Raw genomic sequence first — 15,577 nt, 5'->3', positions numbered from 1 at the left:
CTGGTGTAGAGGTACAGCAGAGGAGCACACATCCCTTGAGTACAGGCACAGCAGAGGAGCACGCAGCCCTGGAGTACAGGCACAGCAGAGGAGCACGCAGCCCTGGAGTACAGGCACAGCAAAGGAGCATGCATCCCTGGGGTACAGTTACAGCAGAAGAGCACGCATCCCTGGGGTACAGGCACAGCAGAGGAGCACGTATCCCTGGGGTACAGTTACAGCAGAGGAGCACGCATCCCTGGGGTACAGGCACAGCAGAGGAGCACGCAGCCCTGGAGTACAGGCAGAGCAGAGGAGCACGCATCCCCGGAGTACAGGCAGAGCAGAGGAGCACGCATCCCCGGAGTACAGGCACAGCAGAGAAGCACGCAGCCCCGAAGTACAGGCACAGCAGAGGAGCACACAGCCCTGGAGTACAGGCAGAGCAGAGGAGCACGCATCCCCAGAGTACAGGCACAGCAGAAGAGCACGCAGCTCCGGAGTACAGGCACAGCAGAGGAGCACACAGCCCTGCAGTACAGGCACAGCAGAGGTGCACGCAGCCTTCACATACAGCACGTCAAGCAAATCAATAAAAACAGAGAAAAACGTACTTGACACTTTATTTTTGTAAAACTGGTTACAGGACACTACACTATATTTAAAAGCATAGAACAAAAAAAGGGAACACTTATTTATGATACCGAGCGATCATTTACAAATGTAGAAAAAGCATATGTACAGCCCATTTTCTGATACCCATATGCCTACGTAACTGCCCAGCACACGTATAACCTCACACCCCAATGCCTCACTTCCATGACCAGATGAACCGAGAATACATGTCAGATATTTGGTCTGTAATTTAAAAAAATAAATAAACCACTAATCTGTATACTGTTAATATGGGTACACACTAACAGCACAATTAGCCTAGTGTGTTCCCAGCTGGAGACCACCGCATCCAATTGTATTACAGGACTGAGAAGATCATTAATCCTGTCCCCCACTTCATTCAGTTATCTTTTACCAAAAATTCAAGGGGTCTATTTAATAAAAAAACAACGTGACCGGATGATTTACTATAAATCCGTAAAACCTCAATGAGATTCTCCGCTACCTCTGCCAGCTTGGGCCGGACTTCCTGGACACATGCATGACCCTGGTAGCCCATTACCGCATGCACAGTGGAATCGGAATCCTGGAGCTGGCTTTCAATTCCTTTTTTTTTTTTTTAAAGGAATAACAATCCAAATATTTATTTGAAAATGTTTTCTAACAATTTTTGGCATTAATTATCTTCTATTATCATCATCTTCATACCGGATACTTACACCGTTGCAGTCCCTGTTAACCCTTTCAGTGCCAAGTGTATTTGTCAATACATAGGAAATATGTTTTTTTAAACACATTTTTGTATTTGAATTTATATAACAAATGTGAGCGACGCCGGCATTTTTTGCGGATATTTTGCACATCTCTAACAGACATTGGCGCTCAAAGGGTTAAACAAGCTCTTACGCTGGCATAAGCACGGGTAGCAACAGCGGCAACTCTTTGATACAAAACCCGTTACCCTCGATCAGACTTTTTGACTTTTAAAATATAGACCCCGTACACCTCATACTTGTGTATATATAATTGTGTCCAGCCTGCATTGTGTAAGGAAGCCCCCGGTCTGTGCTTCATTCAAGAAACCATTAAGTTCTTCTCTCCATCGTCAGCATCTTTCAGCAGAAATGCATGCGCTACTGCATAAACAGCCCACGATAAAGCATGACATCATAAGGAAGGAAGGAAATGAAAAATGCTGCCCCTCACCTCCCCTAACCACCCCCAGCGTCCCTTTTCACAGGACTTAATAGTACATGGACTTTTTGGGAAATTGAGGTCATTTGTTAAAAAAAAAATCCTGACTACATTAGTGATATTACGCTAATAGAAAGTAACAACAAAACAGAAAAGTTAAAATTCCTCCTCATTATAATTCACATTTGTAGAAATTATGTTCGCCAGTAAATTACAATAAAGCGTTGTAACAAACAGAAAAAAAAAACATTTCAGGCTGTCAACTTTGAAACGCACAACTTTAAAAACAATCACCGCACATCAAAATGTACATAATATTACACTGTCCGACTACTACAAAATGCCATCTTGTGGACAAGCCGTTGTCTTCTAAATTCACAATGCTGTGTGTCCTGGTCACCAGAGGATTTCCTGGAAGAAGAAAATGTAATTTAGAACGGAAATAAGTGGGAGAGGCAAAATAGCGGACAGTGAAAATATGATGGATAGATTTGACTGTTTTTGCCCAAGGTGTCTGTCGGTGAATCGCGCCTACATTGTTTACACAGGTAGTAGGAAGAGATGGGTCGAGTGTAGCCGTACCATGCAAAGTGGACCCTAAAGGGTGAGGGGCCCTTATTTTTTTTATGGAACTAAGGGAAAGGAGATCAATTGTGCACCAGCCAATGGTTATCGGAGACTAGAATTGGTCCTATACTTTTGATGACACATAAGCGCATGACATAATACAAATAGATCAATATACAATGGACAATGGACAGTGCCCCCCCCCCCAACACTTACTTCAGCCCTGATGCCAGTCAGACTGGGCTCATTTACACTAGCATGACCGTGGGCTTGGGGCAGCTAGTTTACACCAGTTCCATTGTACATGGCAAAACCATATGTTTAACATTCATTATGTCGACAGGTAAATAGGTAGTCAGTGCTTTCAAACAACAACAGAAAAAATACTCCAAAAAGTGTGCACATTGTCATGTAGACCCAATCCCACTTTTTGGGGGATTCTATTTTTAGTTTACACGGTTCTCACATTTGCGCGATTTACCATCCCCGTGGACTTCGATGATAGGTTCGGAGCACCAATACTTATAAATGTATTCTCCCTTGTAGTTTACAACTTATTTCCAATGTTCAATAAGGTTTCCAATACCTCGTTGGTAGAAATCACCTGGTGTAGACTCGAAAAATTCATTCAACCAAGCTCTCCCACCATACGCACAACATCTTTTTTCGCGGATGAAGATCTTGTTTCATGCGCGGGGTCGTTTGTTTACCTTGGCTAAGCCATTCCTTTCGCTGGTTCATATTGATGTACAGGCACCATTTTTCGTCGCCAGTAACGATTCGGTAAAGAAATCGTTCCTTGTGTCCGTGAATTGAATGGTGACGAGCAAGCAAACCAGCGGAGATTGTGGCTCGTTGACTTTTGTTTTCGTCCTAAAGAATGCGGAACTCATGCTCCACACTTCTGAACCTTTCCTATTGTTTTTGTTCCCAAAACAACCAAATAATGTGGTTTTTATCTTTGAACTGGTAAAGCTCCTGATGTTTATGCCTACTGCTACTATCCAGCCATTTCATTAATTAATAAAAAATTTAATAAAACTTTGTTTTCATTGTTTGTCCTTTGCTTAAACTGTTCAATACAGTAGACTGTTGGCTTCCCAGCCTCTAGTTTCTGTAGTAATAATATTTATGTTGCCTTTCTTTCCTTTAAGGAATGTATCAAATACATTCGCATATTAATACAGAGGAGTCGGAGTCGAGGTCAGAAGTACGAGGAGCTGGAGTCGGAACATTTATCTACCGACTCCACAGCCCTGGTAACATGTACACAGTTGTATTAAGTATCCTACTGTGGCAGGGACAGCATACTTCCACAATGTGGTAATGTGGAGGATCCAGTCCAGGTTTTAGAGCAGTGGGAAAACTGATGTGATCAGGGTTGGGCTGATTAGCAGCATCTGTGTTCTCCTGATATAAGTGTTTCCAGGGCAGAGGGTCATTGCTCCTGGTGGTGGAACAGCTGCCCAGGTGACAGGCCAGGGGTGTGAGCTACAGTAGGAACCACTGGAACACACTGAGAAGTTTGTCCATGCTGTGACACCTGTATGCTGCATTGCTGGAACCATGCTTGCCTATGCTGATTACCTGGTCTGCTGATTACCTGCTACAAAATATAGACCAAGACTTCATCTTATCCAGTGTATGTGATTCCTTGTCACACCACGTGATCATATAGACTGGTCTGCATTGATATTGGAGCACAGGGAAGGAGATGGGTCTGTCCCCTTTTACCGGTCATGATGAATATCAGGGTATAGTCAAAATAGACCAATAACAGACTGCAACCTGAGAACAGCAATTACCAGTTCTCTCAAGGGTTAAGCTTGGTTCCGATGGTTTATTCATCATCATCATCAGTAATATCATCATCATCATCAGTAATATCATCATCGTCGTAATCTTCTTCATATTCCACATCAGGTACAGAACTTTCCAGCTGCAAAAGAAAAACCCAGAACTTTATGCCTCACTCTTGGACAACGACTTCCATCACATCAATGTGAATTCGGGGGGGGGGGACGCTACATGTGTTGTATTAGTGCTGTCCTAATACCGATCATTTAAGAGACAATCAGTGTAATTTCAGAAACTACAGACCACATCTGACCTCCAATATAGACAGTTAATGGGGAGGGACCTTGTCCCACCACCCGATTCAGACAAATCGCTGGATAATAAAAGGTGCTACACCACCCGATGGTTAAAATAAAAGGTTCCCAACAACTGACCTAGGCTGATGGAGAAAGGATGGTCACGGGGGAACTATATTTGGTGGACCTCCCTCAAGATGACCCGTAGTTTAGTAGAAGATCCATAAATTTCTTAACTCCCTGTCAGGCGCGCGTCCCGGCCGTCGCCTGATAACCGGAAGATGCCAGGTGCACGTGCTGCTGTTATCCGCCCGGCGACTAGCAACAGGCTGACACCGGGCGCTCAGGGCCATCGGTTGCCTGGCAATGAGAACGCCAGGTGCAAGCGGCGTCTCCCATTGTCCAGGAAAGATTACGGTTGCTGCAGCTGCACTCATCTGTAATCAGTTGCTCATTAGCTGCACGGCCTTTTTAGTCTCTGGCTGCCACTCCCCAAATTGCTGGTGATAGTTCCCATTGAACCTGTCAGCTGTGGTGTACCTGCGTGTCAGAGACCTTGCCATTTACTCCAGTTTGTCCCAGCTCCCCTGCAGCCCAGATCCTGGTGTGAAGCTTCCACGCAGGCCAGTCTTAACCTTGTCATTTATTGTCTTTCCATCTTATGCATTGTTGCATTATTCACACTGCAGAGTGTTTACATACAGATGGAGCGCCCTTTATTCAGTGTCGGGGCTCGCCAGACCACCCCCTCTGGCGAACCGGCGATCCATTCAAACTGGGGCTCTATCTGGCTGGGAGGCGCATCCCAGTTTCCTGCTGGCGGGGGATGCGAACCCTGCCCGTCTTTGCTTCAGGGAGATGGGCAGGGTTAGTGGGGTGGAATCAGGAAGGGGGGACCGTCGGCGAAGCGCGTCCCCTTCTGGCGGCTGGTGAATCTACCGCCAGCCCCTGCAAGAATGACAGGCGCTACATCTGTAAGTTATTTATAACATCCTATGCATTGTTGCATCTGTCTTTAAAAACAGTCTCTTGTTTAGTTGCTTATAACACCTACTGCATTATTGCATTTGTCTTTTCAAATGGTCTCTTTACAAACAGAATCTTGTTTTGTTGCTGATAATACCCTTTGCATTGTTACAATCAGCCCTGTTATTATCTTTATTAGCACACCCTGTGTTTCCAGACTGTGGGTTTCTGAGTATACCTCACTGTGTACAATTTCTACTGCCCAGCCTCCAATAGCCACTTTGTCTTTCAGAAGACCTGGGGGCATCTGAGTACAAGGCGGTCCTAATTCGCCCTGGAAAGGCTGCTGCTATAGGAGAAGTCTTGGGCTGGAGGATTGCTGGGCACGGTGGAAATTGCGTGAGCATGGTCAGAGGCTGCTCAGTTGTGACAAGTCAGTGTACCGGTGTGACACTCCCTAAAGGAAGCCCCAATCCCAAAAGGCCGCTGATTAGACTTCTTTAAAAGGTAGATGCATCATAACTTTATGATTAATACAGAAGAAGCGGTATTAAGCTATGGAAAGTGATAAAGCAGAGGGAAAAAGTATCAGCCAATCAGCTCCTAACGGTCATGTTACAGGCTGTGCTTGACAAATGACAGAAGCTGATTGGTTGGTACAGAAGCTGATTGACTTGCTGTATATCAATGAACAGATAGTTCTCTTCTATACAATACAGAGGGAACATTTGATATTAGTAATGTACTTATGCAAGAATTGTCCTATAATCTCTTGGGAGGAAATTGATCTAACCTGAAGAGGACAAGAAGGGGCATTACCCATTGCAACCAATCAGATTCAAGCTTCCATTTATGTAGCACAGTGTTACTCAATCTGAACCCGTCATGTTTTTCCCACAGGTCATGTTTTCAGGATTTCCGTCTATGGAAGCAGGTGGGAACATTACTAAATAGATGACGTTACCTGGCTTCCACAAAACATGGTCCACTGGCAGTACTTGGGGACTGGCGTTTAGAACCACGGATCTAACACATTCTATAGAAATTATAGCAGAATTGAGTTGGTTGCTATGAGCAACAGCTAGGCCTATAGACGGTCTGATAACTCAGCCCAAAGGTCACTTACCTTGATGGTGGACACCGCTACGAAACTCCCGGTGCTCTTTGGTCTCCCTCTGGGGCGCTTTGAGGACATAGGCACAATAACAACATCGTCGAATATAATCTTCTTTGGGCGGCCCCTCTTTTTCTCTTCGTGGATCCCCGCTAAAAGAGCTAGCTGAAAGAATACCATGCAACAGTAACATGAGACGTTGCCGCGAGCAACACAAACGTTTTATCTTCCCTCCTGATTTCATAGGTCAGGGTACAAATAATCCACAATGAACACCAATGACTGCGTACGGACCAGCTCTATGCACATAATACACATCAAGGGGAAGAGGCAATAAGGTTTTATACAGTGTAATGGATAACCGATAGATGATTAGTTGCTATGGGTTACTTCTCCTCTTGTGTTCTTGAGAAGGTTTGATAAATCTCCCCCTTTAGTCACTGGACTGTCATTACTATGAAAATACCTCTCCCTGTTCTCATGTAATTGGAGAAATTAAACCATGGTTTACTGGAGCATTCGGTTGGAGACATCCCAAAGCAGTCCTTAAGGGAGGAACGCTCTATGGTTAATGTCCAACAAGGACCGAGGTCATCCTACAGGCAGAAGACTATCTCCAAAGCAGCAGTGCCATAACAGGGCTTCCGACTGTCCTAAAGCAACCACAAAGGAGAAGGTTGAACATAAAATCCCATGGAAGGGAAATCACCGTAGGTAAGGGAAAGTCCATGAGAAAAAGGGGGCGAAAGAAGAGACTGAGACAAGAGAAGAGACAACCGGCCCCCTAGTGAGGACAGGAGCAGCAGGAGATGTTGGAACACAAGAAAAGAATGGAAGCAGAAAACACCAAACAGTCCCCGAATCAGAAGGTCTAAAGACTAGGAACCAAAGAAAGTGGCCAGAAGAGAACAGTTACACCAGATGAAAGCTTGGTTAAAATACAGTAAACAGCCACTCCCGCTGTTCCAACCAATAGGAACCTTGGCCAGTCACCCAGGAACGTAGGACTACTGGAGTCTCCACAGATTTCTGTAATAAAACTAAAAAAGAAGATGGCCCAGCAGGGAACATCTAGAACAGTGGGTTTTCAAACTCAGACCCCCCCCTCCCACACACACAGTTCATGTTTTCCAGGTTCCCAGGCAGGCACACAGGTGCTTTCATTACTCACTGACATATTTTGGAAGATCCACAGCTGGAGCTAATTATTTCACTTATTTCAATTGCAAAATATGCGCTGTGAGGGAATCTGAGGAACACATTTGAGAACCTGTGATCTAGAAGAGACATGGAAACATATACTTGAGAGGTGGTGCCATCCAGTCTCATCACCTGACGAGATGCCACAGGGGTCCCTGGAAAAACAATCGGTACTTGTGTGTTATCACGGCGCCCATCGCATCGCATACCACTTATTACGGTATGTGATGGACCCTATTTCAGCCTTTTCCCTGGCTGAGTATACAATTTTAAAATCGGGTCACATCGCAAGCCATTACAATGGCATGCGATGTGATGCGATTTCCCATTGAGTCCCATGTTAAATGGCACCCCTAGACCCGATTTTTAATTGTATACCCACCCTGATGGGTAATAAATATGTAAAATGCCCCCACATTGTTAACGGCCCCCCACTATCAACGCCAACCCGAAGCGTAGCGTGCGTAGAGAGCCCGCGAGGGGCGGCGGTACGCGTCCTCCAACCTTTTCATACCCCTACTATCCACGTCGGCGTGGAGTTGATTTTATAAAGTGTGGCGAGCCCGAAGCGCGGCGAACGGACGCGCATTACTTCATAGGTATACACGTGCGCTCGCCACACTTTATAAAACTCCACGCTGATGTGGATAGTGGGGGTTTGAAAAGGTCGGAGGACGCGTACCACCGCCGCCGCTCGCCACGCTTCGGCGTTCATAGTGGGGTGGCGTTAACAATGGGGGGGCATTTCACATACTCATGACCCATGAGGGTGGGTATACAATTAAAAATCGGGTCCCTGGGGGCATTTAACATGGTAGTAAGGCATCTGGGTGCCTGGACAATTAGAAATCGGGTAAAATCGCATGCGATGCAACGCGATTTTTCATCGTACAATGCCCTGATAATCCACAAGTACCAAACAATCGTCCATACTGGAAAGCGCCACAGAATGTTGGAAGCTTACTGAGAAATGAACAACCTACCCAGCCAAATGAGAGCTACCCGGGTGGCCCGGGCTTATCCCTGCTTCAGTAGTCAAGAGCTTCAGATGTGTTAAGGAGAAAAGAGAAACTGAACACTGCCACCAAGCAGGGATAAAGTGAATTACAGATATATATATAATGTGTTCAGTAGACCCCAATCTATCCAGGGGTGGGCAGGAGTTGTGAGAAGTGGACCTGGAATGGGACCAGGAAGAACAACAGACCACATATAGGAGAGAGAGGATCGGAAGCCATACAGGCCTGAACCAACTAACTGCACTAAGAGGCCCAGTGGACATCTACAGTAAGTCTGTATCCTGACTGTATAGAATACACAAGCCAGTAACACTGACAAGAAAGAACTAGAGAAGTTAATCCTTCCCAAGACAAAAAACGGGGACTAGACAGGGCTGTCACGTAAGGTCCATATAAGTACTTGGCTGGAGGCAGAGGGAACCCATTCAGCTGATAATGAAAACAAGAAGCCCAGAAAATCGAGGAAAAAAAAACCTCCGGTTGGGTATAAAAATGGTGAGGGGACATGCTAACCTAATGATGTCCACCGAGGAGTCCTGCAACCATCCCATGCCAGGGACAAAGGTCATTCAATGAAGAGCTTCTTTAACATGATGGGCCCTTTTTGGGACACCTGAATAATGGCTTCCATGGTGAAGAAGAAGGGAGAGCTTCTTTCTAGGAATAGGGTGGAGTAAGTTCCCTTTTCTGGGCACCTATCAGGCACCGAGCAGGGCCACCCAGAAGCAAGGGCTAGGCAGATGCTGATCTGTCCTCCATCTGCCTGGAGAGCCTGCACGGAAGTGAAAGGTCCTTCCGAAAGTACTTCCATGTGGCCAGGAGACTCCTGTAGCCAGAGTCTGCCTGAAGGAACAAAAGTGAAATAAATAAAACCCGGGGAAAAACCGCCCGGTTCCAACAGGCACCATAAACTCTCTTGCTAGGGTACGGAAGAGGAGACACCACTTCAGGCTACACTGCCTATACCCCAGCGTAATGCTCCAGTGTCCCCTAGTGGATAAAGAAGGAAGTCTAGGTTTTTTTGTCCACTTAATGCCCAGTATTTTTATCTTCTCGCTCTTCTCCCTGCACCATTACAGAAGCAGACAGTCAAAGATGCGGACGGCAGACAGACATAGAGATGATACGTGGGTGGTGGACATGACGGACTGTATGAAGCCACCTCACCTGTCTCGCAGATGGAATTTTATTCAAGCTTCCCTTTGGCCGCCCTCTGTTTCCTTTTGGAGCAGAGCCTTCGTTTGCCGCTGGTGCCTTACGTGGCCGTCCTCTCGCCATTTTCGGAGTTCCGGGTATCCGCTTCTGTGGAAACCAGGGAACAATGAGCGATATGAAGGAAAAATAAGTGAAGTTATACAGTATTGATCTCTGACCATGAACGGGTAATCGGCATAAAAAATGGATTTAATGTTAATGTACGCGGGCGATAGAGGGGTCTTCTGTTTCATTTCACAACGTAACCCTTCCTCTCACCGTCAGTGAAGCCTTGGAAGGTTTGCGGTTCTTGCTCCCCTTCGGCCTGCCTCGCGATCTCTTTGGCATGTCGTCATCAATTCGTTTTACCTGAAGAAGAAGAAGATGGATCACAAAACGCTCTCCTTGATGTTACGCTTTATAAGAATAAGTGCCCATACAGTATCTGTCCTCCTCTCACCTTCGTACTTCCCTTTGGTCTCCCTCTTCCTCTGTGGGGGGTGTCAGCTCCATCATTAGTCTTTGTATCACCTATTCTTGGCGCATATACCAGAGACTTTCCCTCGCGGACCGAGTAGACCTATGAGGAGCAAGACAATGCTTAGCCAATAGGATGCTTAATCACAAGTAGAGCAACCATAGTGTTCCCGCTAGGCTGTTTTAGCGGGGCACTGCGCCCTGCCTCTCTAGCAGTGCCCCGCTGAAAGAGCCTGCCTCCAACCCCGCCGGTGTGACCGGGGAAGCCCAGCGCCGCCGTAGATGGTGATGCCCGGTGCTGTCTCGGCAGTGCAGAGACTTCGGAGGGGCTGGACCTGCCCCCTTTAGTGATGGTGGCAGCCAGGCCCACCCCTTTTCGTGATGGTTCAGCCCTGGCACGCCCTTTTTGTGACGTTGGCGGCCTGGGACAGCCCACAACAGTGACATCGGTGGGCCCAGTCCGCCCCCCCTTACGCTGCCTTCTGCCCGCCACAGTTCCTAGAAGGAACACTACAACCATCAAGGCAGCCATCAGCCAGAATGCAGTAATGCATAATAGTTCAGACTAAAATAAAATTAGAAACGCTACAAATACTTAGCACCGTTATTCACAATAATTATAATAAAAACTCAAAGGTAAATTTGAGGAATTTTGACTGAAAATATGGGCTCATCAACCTCATTTAGTGCATCACTAACACTAAGGGGTAAATCTGGTAAATAAAAAGGGATGATGTTGCCTGTAGCAATTGAATTGCCCTCACAGTCTATGTGCATCTATCTCTTTGGTCCCTGTCTGAAATTTGATGTCACTTGTTTTTAGAAAATGGAAGGGCAGCCATCTCAGTTATATTGTTTTAGCCTCACAAAATGGCTGCTTACACTGTACATGAAGAGCTCGATCAAACAGCCACCACTATATATATATATATTCAAGTCCCCTGAGAAACCGAAACATGCATTAGTCTCTCACCCTGGTTGGGTTTGAAGGGAAAGTCTTGTTTTTGCTGCCTTTCGGCCGCCCTCGGCCCCTGTGTGCGGTTGCAGTGCCGCTGGAATATTTTCCCAGCATGTTTTCCTTGTTCTGTGGAATTTCAGTCATGTTGTCCTTTTTAGACTGTGCTTCGGGCAGATTTTTCTTGTTCTGCTGAGATTTGGGCACGTTTTCCTTGTTCTGCAGCGTTTCGTGGTGTCCTGAGAAGCATTGCTGGTTCTCCTGATCATCGTCCTCTCTGGACATGTGAGCTGACTTCTGGTATAAAATAGTGGGGAGAAACCCAAAAGCAAACAAAAATAACTGCCATGCTATGCTTTAATATTTAGCTTTTTGGCCCAATTATCATTAGCCGTTCACTCTGAGATATGCATACATATTGTTGGAGAAGATCCAGTTAGTAATTTATCTTTCCAACCAATGAGCTCCTACCTGTCAATTTTTCAAACACAGCTTGTACAATGAGAGTTAGAAGCTAATTGGTTATGTGCTTTATCTCTCTGTATACTCCTCAAAGTTTTCACCATGGAGAGATAGGGGGAATATTAATGTTAAACACGTCAGACTTCCTATCAAAAAGATCATGGACAAGGCATTTCTTGCAAAAAGGTAGTTGATAACAGATAACAATAGCGTGAACTCAGATGCAAAAATGCATCATTTTGAGATAGATAAATCTTCTCCTTGTAAGAGCAGCTGCTAAGATTTTATCATCTGTAGTCCTTCTAGCACAGTGTGGTCTGTATTTCAGCACCGATAGGCAGACCAGACCTGTGCTATAAGCACCACACCAGAGAGCGACATCCCAGGCAGGGAAGAGGAACTGCATAGGTTTTTAAAAACTCCAGGGCGCTAGAGTGAACACTAATTGACATGAGGGGTAACCCGCAAGCCATACCTCTATTGTGTCATTTCTCGAGGCTGCAAATAGTTTTCGATTTTTCAACTTTTGTGGCGGTGTCCTCTTCCGCTTAGAGCTGGTGTCTGTCTTGCGGGAGCTCATAATTCCCTGCACAAAGCAAAATATTTCCATTTTCAGCCTGATTACAGCAATCTCTTATCATACAATAAACAATTAAAACATTTGTTATTGTTTATGAGGGACCATTGTTATCTATACAGCTAGAATATTATGTTGCACAGGCTGCCTAGTAATAGTGATAGAAAAAAAAAACTATTGAAAGTACGATATGAGGGGGCGCCTAGTAATACAAGTTGGTTGCTCACCGCTCACTGCCAAATTTTGGTGAGCATCCCAAACCAATCTGTTAGTTTATATATTTATGAGACACCATCAGTGTTATAACATTGATGATGTCAAACACATGTGTGTGTATGTATGTATATATATATATATATGCATACATACACACACACATACTGTGTATGTATGTATATATATATATAATATATATTTATATATGCAGACCACGCCCATTGTCCCGTGACCACGCCCCCACCATTTCGGGCGCGCGCTGCATCCCTGGGAAAAGTTGGGTGGCATGCTTTATCTCCAGCCTTCCGCCCGCTCCTGATGAAGCTCAGGACCCCCCAACCCGTGCACGCTGCTGTGAGGAGTATGCTGCTGCTTTTCCCACTTATTCCCCGGCTGCAGCAGCGTGCATGCAGCGCCAGTGAGTGCAGTGCTAGCAGCATGCACAGGTGACTACCAGCAGCTGGAGGGGTGATGGCGGTGCCTCTGCATCCCCCCAGTGCTACAACTCACCCACCCTGCCAGTATCTGTGCCCCTCTGCCGGCTCCTGCTGCTGTGATGCTGCTGCAGAACGTTCCCTGTAGCTCAGGCTGGCTCTGCACAAAGCTCTGCCCTCCTCCTCCTGTATCCTGCTCGTCACTTCCTCCCTGTCCTCCATCCCCCTGCAGCAGCACCTAGTGTACACAATCATCATGTACATACTGAGTGTGCTGCCCATACATCCTGCAGCCATGCCTGGGGGGAGAGGATGAGGCTCAGCAGCCCCTAGTACATATATTGTGCTGCCCATACATCCTGCAGCCATGCCTGGGGAGAGAGGATGGGGTCCAGCAGCACCTAGTGTACATATACATACTGTACTGCCCATAATACGCTGCTCATACATAATGCAGCCATGCCTGGGGAGAGGATGGGGCTCAGCAGCACCTAGTGCATATACTGTACTGCCCATACATCCTGCAGCCATGCCTGGGGGGAGAGGATGGGGTCAGCAGCACCTAGTACGGTACTAGGAATCCTTATGGCATCCTTTGCGATCACATTGCATTGCATGCCATATAGCCGCATGCAATGCAATACGATTTTTAATTGTTTAAGCACCCTAATGGGTGCTTACAATGTTAAAAGCACCCCCACGCCACCCCCACTATCAACGCCAACCCGAAGCGTGGCGAGCGCAGCGGTACCCGTCCTCCGACCTTTTAATACACCCACTATCCACGTCGGCGTGGATTTGATTTTAGATAATGTGGCGAACGCAGCGAGCCACCGAGCCCGAAGCGTGGTGAGCGGACGCGTATTACTTTACATGTATTCCGCTTCCCCTCGTGGGGCTCGCTGCGCTCGCCGCACTATAAAAAAATCAACTCCACACCAACGTGGATAGTGGGGGTATGAAAAGGTCCAAGGACGCGTACCGCCGCCCCTCGCGGGCTTGCTGCTCTCACCACGTTGCGTTGATAATGGGGGGGGGGGGGGGGGGGGGCGGGGGGGTGCTTTTAACATTGTAAGCACCCATTAGGGTGCTTATACAATTTAAAAATCGTATCCCATCGCATTTTATGCCATATACGATTGTATACAATTGTATAAGATCGGGTCCGATCGCATCGCATACCATATTTAGGCTTATGGTATACAATTCGATGGGTGCCGTGCTAGGAAACAAGTACCCCTAGTACATATACTGTACTGTCCATAGTACTGTGCCCATACATCCTGCAGCCATGCCCAGGGGGAGGGGAGAGGATGGGGCTCAGCAGCACCTAGTGCCCATACATTGTTCCTGCAGCCATACCTGGGGGAGAGGATGGGGCTCCAAGATAACTATGCTATATTATATATACACTTTTATCTAATTGTCATTATATTTGGACATAATTGTTGCCATTATAGATAGTATATATAAATAGATAAGATGGATGTAAATAGATATATACAAGATAAATATATGACAGATATAGATATATAAGATTATCATATGACTGCACATGTACAGTACGCATCACACACGGGCAAAGGAAATGAGGTGCAAGCAAGTGGGAGGCGGCCTGAACGCAGGATGTAAGCAATGCAGAAATGTTCAAGGCTAGAGGCAGGGGCGCCAACAGATCGGCCGGGTCCCCGTTAAAATGGAGGGGGCGTGGTCGCCTGATGGGGCATGACCTGGCTAGGGATGGCCATCGATGGCAATAGTGCAACTGGCCATCGATGTTGTTAAAATATGCAATGGATGACCATCAATATTTTTACCTATCGATGGTCATCCATTTTGGTAGACTGATTGACCTGTGGGCCAATTAAAACACAGGGGCGGGGCTTCACGGGTGCTGGGGGCGGAGCTATGCTCAGTGTCCTGCCACTTTGAAAAAAAAAAAGTGGTTTTGCTGTGCCATCGATGGAGGGAAGCCATCTGGTTCTCCCCATCGATGGCAACAGTATTCAACATTGGCCATAAACCTGCGATGATTTCAAATCGTCGATGGCCATCCCTAGACCTGGCATTGCACCTGTGAAAAAAATAACCTGTCATTTGTGTGGGGTCCTCCTCACACACACAGAGGGAGAGCGAGAACAGGCTACCACCGCAGCAGCTGCCTCTCTTCCCAGCTCAGCACACAGCACTGAGCAGCCTGTGCTGAGCTGGGAGAGAGGCTGTGCTGCAGCGGCACAAAAAAGGGAACAATAGCAGCGCTTAGATAAAAAGTAATCAAGTGTATGTTATAAAAACAATATTTTACTGACGTCAAACAACATAAACAGACACATACATAAAATAACCAGGTTCCACACTTGCAGGAATTGAACTGCAGCAATAAATGGGGCAAACTGAGTTGAAAGTGTGTTCATATAGGTAAGTCCACTCGTACCCAATCTCCATTCACTGGAGAAGTCCGAGGAGGTCCGGAATTGTGGAGTCCTCTCTGGTTTTGCGGTATTGAATAAATGGT

The 15,577-nt window shown here is 46.4% G+C and overlaps 1 protein-coding gene across 1 annotated transcript; it reads right to left on the bottom strand.

Moving 5' to 3' along the window:
- Positions 1–586: 586 nt before the first annotated feature.
- On the bottom strand, positions 587–13,282 carry LOC146036291 (uncharacterized). Its single transcript, XM_083160210.1, has 9 exons — positions 13,139–13,282; positions 12,311–12,421; positions 11,392–11,670; positions 10,402–10,521; positions 10,221–10,310; positions 9,915–10,049; positions 6,541–6,693; positions 4,161–4,294; positions 587–2,199 (listed from the first exon to the last, which is right to left on the bottom strand). Exons 2-8 carry the CDS (start codon positions 12,413–12,415, stop codon positions 4,196–4,198), a joined length of 981 nt encoding a protein of 326 aa, XP_083016336.1. The 5' UTR covers positions 12,416–12,421; positions 13,139–13,282; the 3' UTR covers positions 587–2,199; positions 4,161–4,195.
- Between the last annotated feature and the right edge of the window lie 2,295 nt (positions 13,283–15,577).

Source organism: Crinia signifera, chromosome 9, assembly GCF_055691185.1.
Source record: "Crinia signifera chromosome 9, ASM5569118v1, whole genome shotgun sequence".
NCBI classification, from domain to species: Eukaryota; Metazoa; Chordata; class Amphibia; order Anura; family Myobatrachidae; genus Crinia; species Crinia signifera.
The sequence above is the reverse complement of the archived record's forward strand: the minus strand, read 5'-3'. Positions and strand labels throughout refer to the sequence as shown.

Excerpts from the sequence above, each read along its gene's own strand:
- LOC146036291 (XM_083160210.1), bottom strand. The coding sequence starts at position 12,415 with ATGAGCTCCCGCAAGACAGACACCAGCTCTAAGCGGAAGAGGACACCG. Across the intron at positions 10,522-11,391 it reads TCCCTTCAAACCCAACCAGG|GTCTACTCGGTCCGCGAGGG; the intron begins GTGAGAGACTAA and ends TGCTCCTCATAG. Across the intron at positions 10,050-10,220 it reads CTTCCAAGGCTTCACTGACG|AAGCGGATACCCGGAACTCC; the intron begins GTGAGAGGAAGG and ends TGGTTTCCACAG.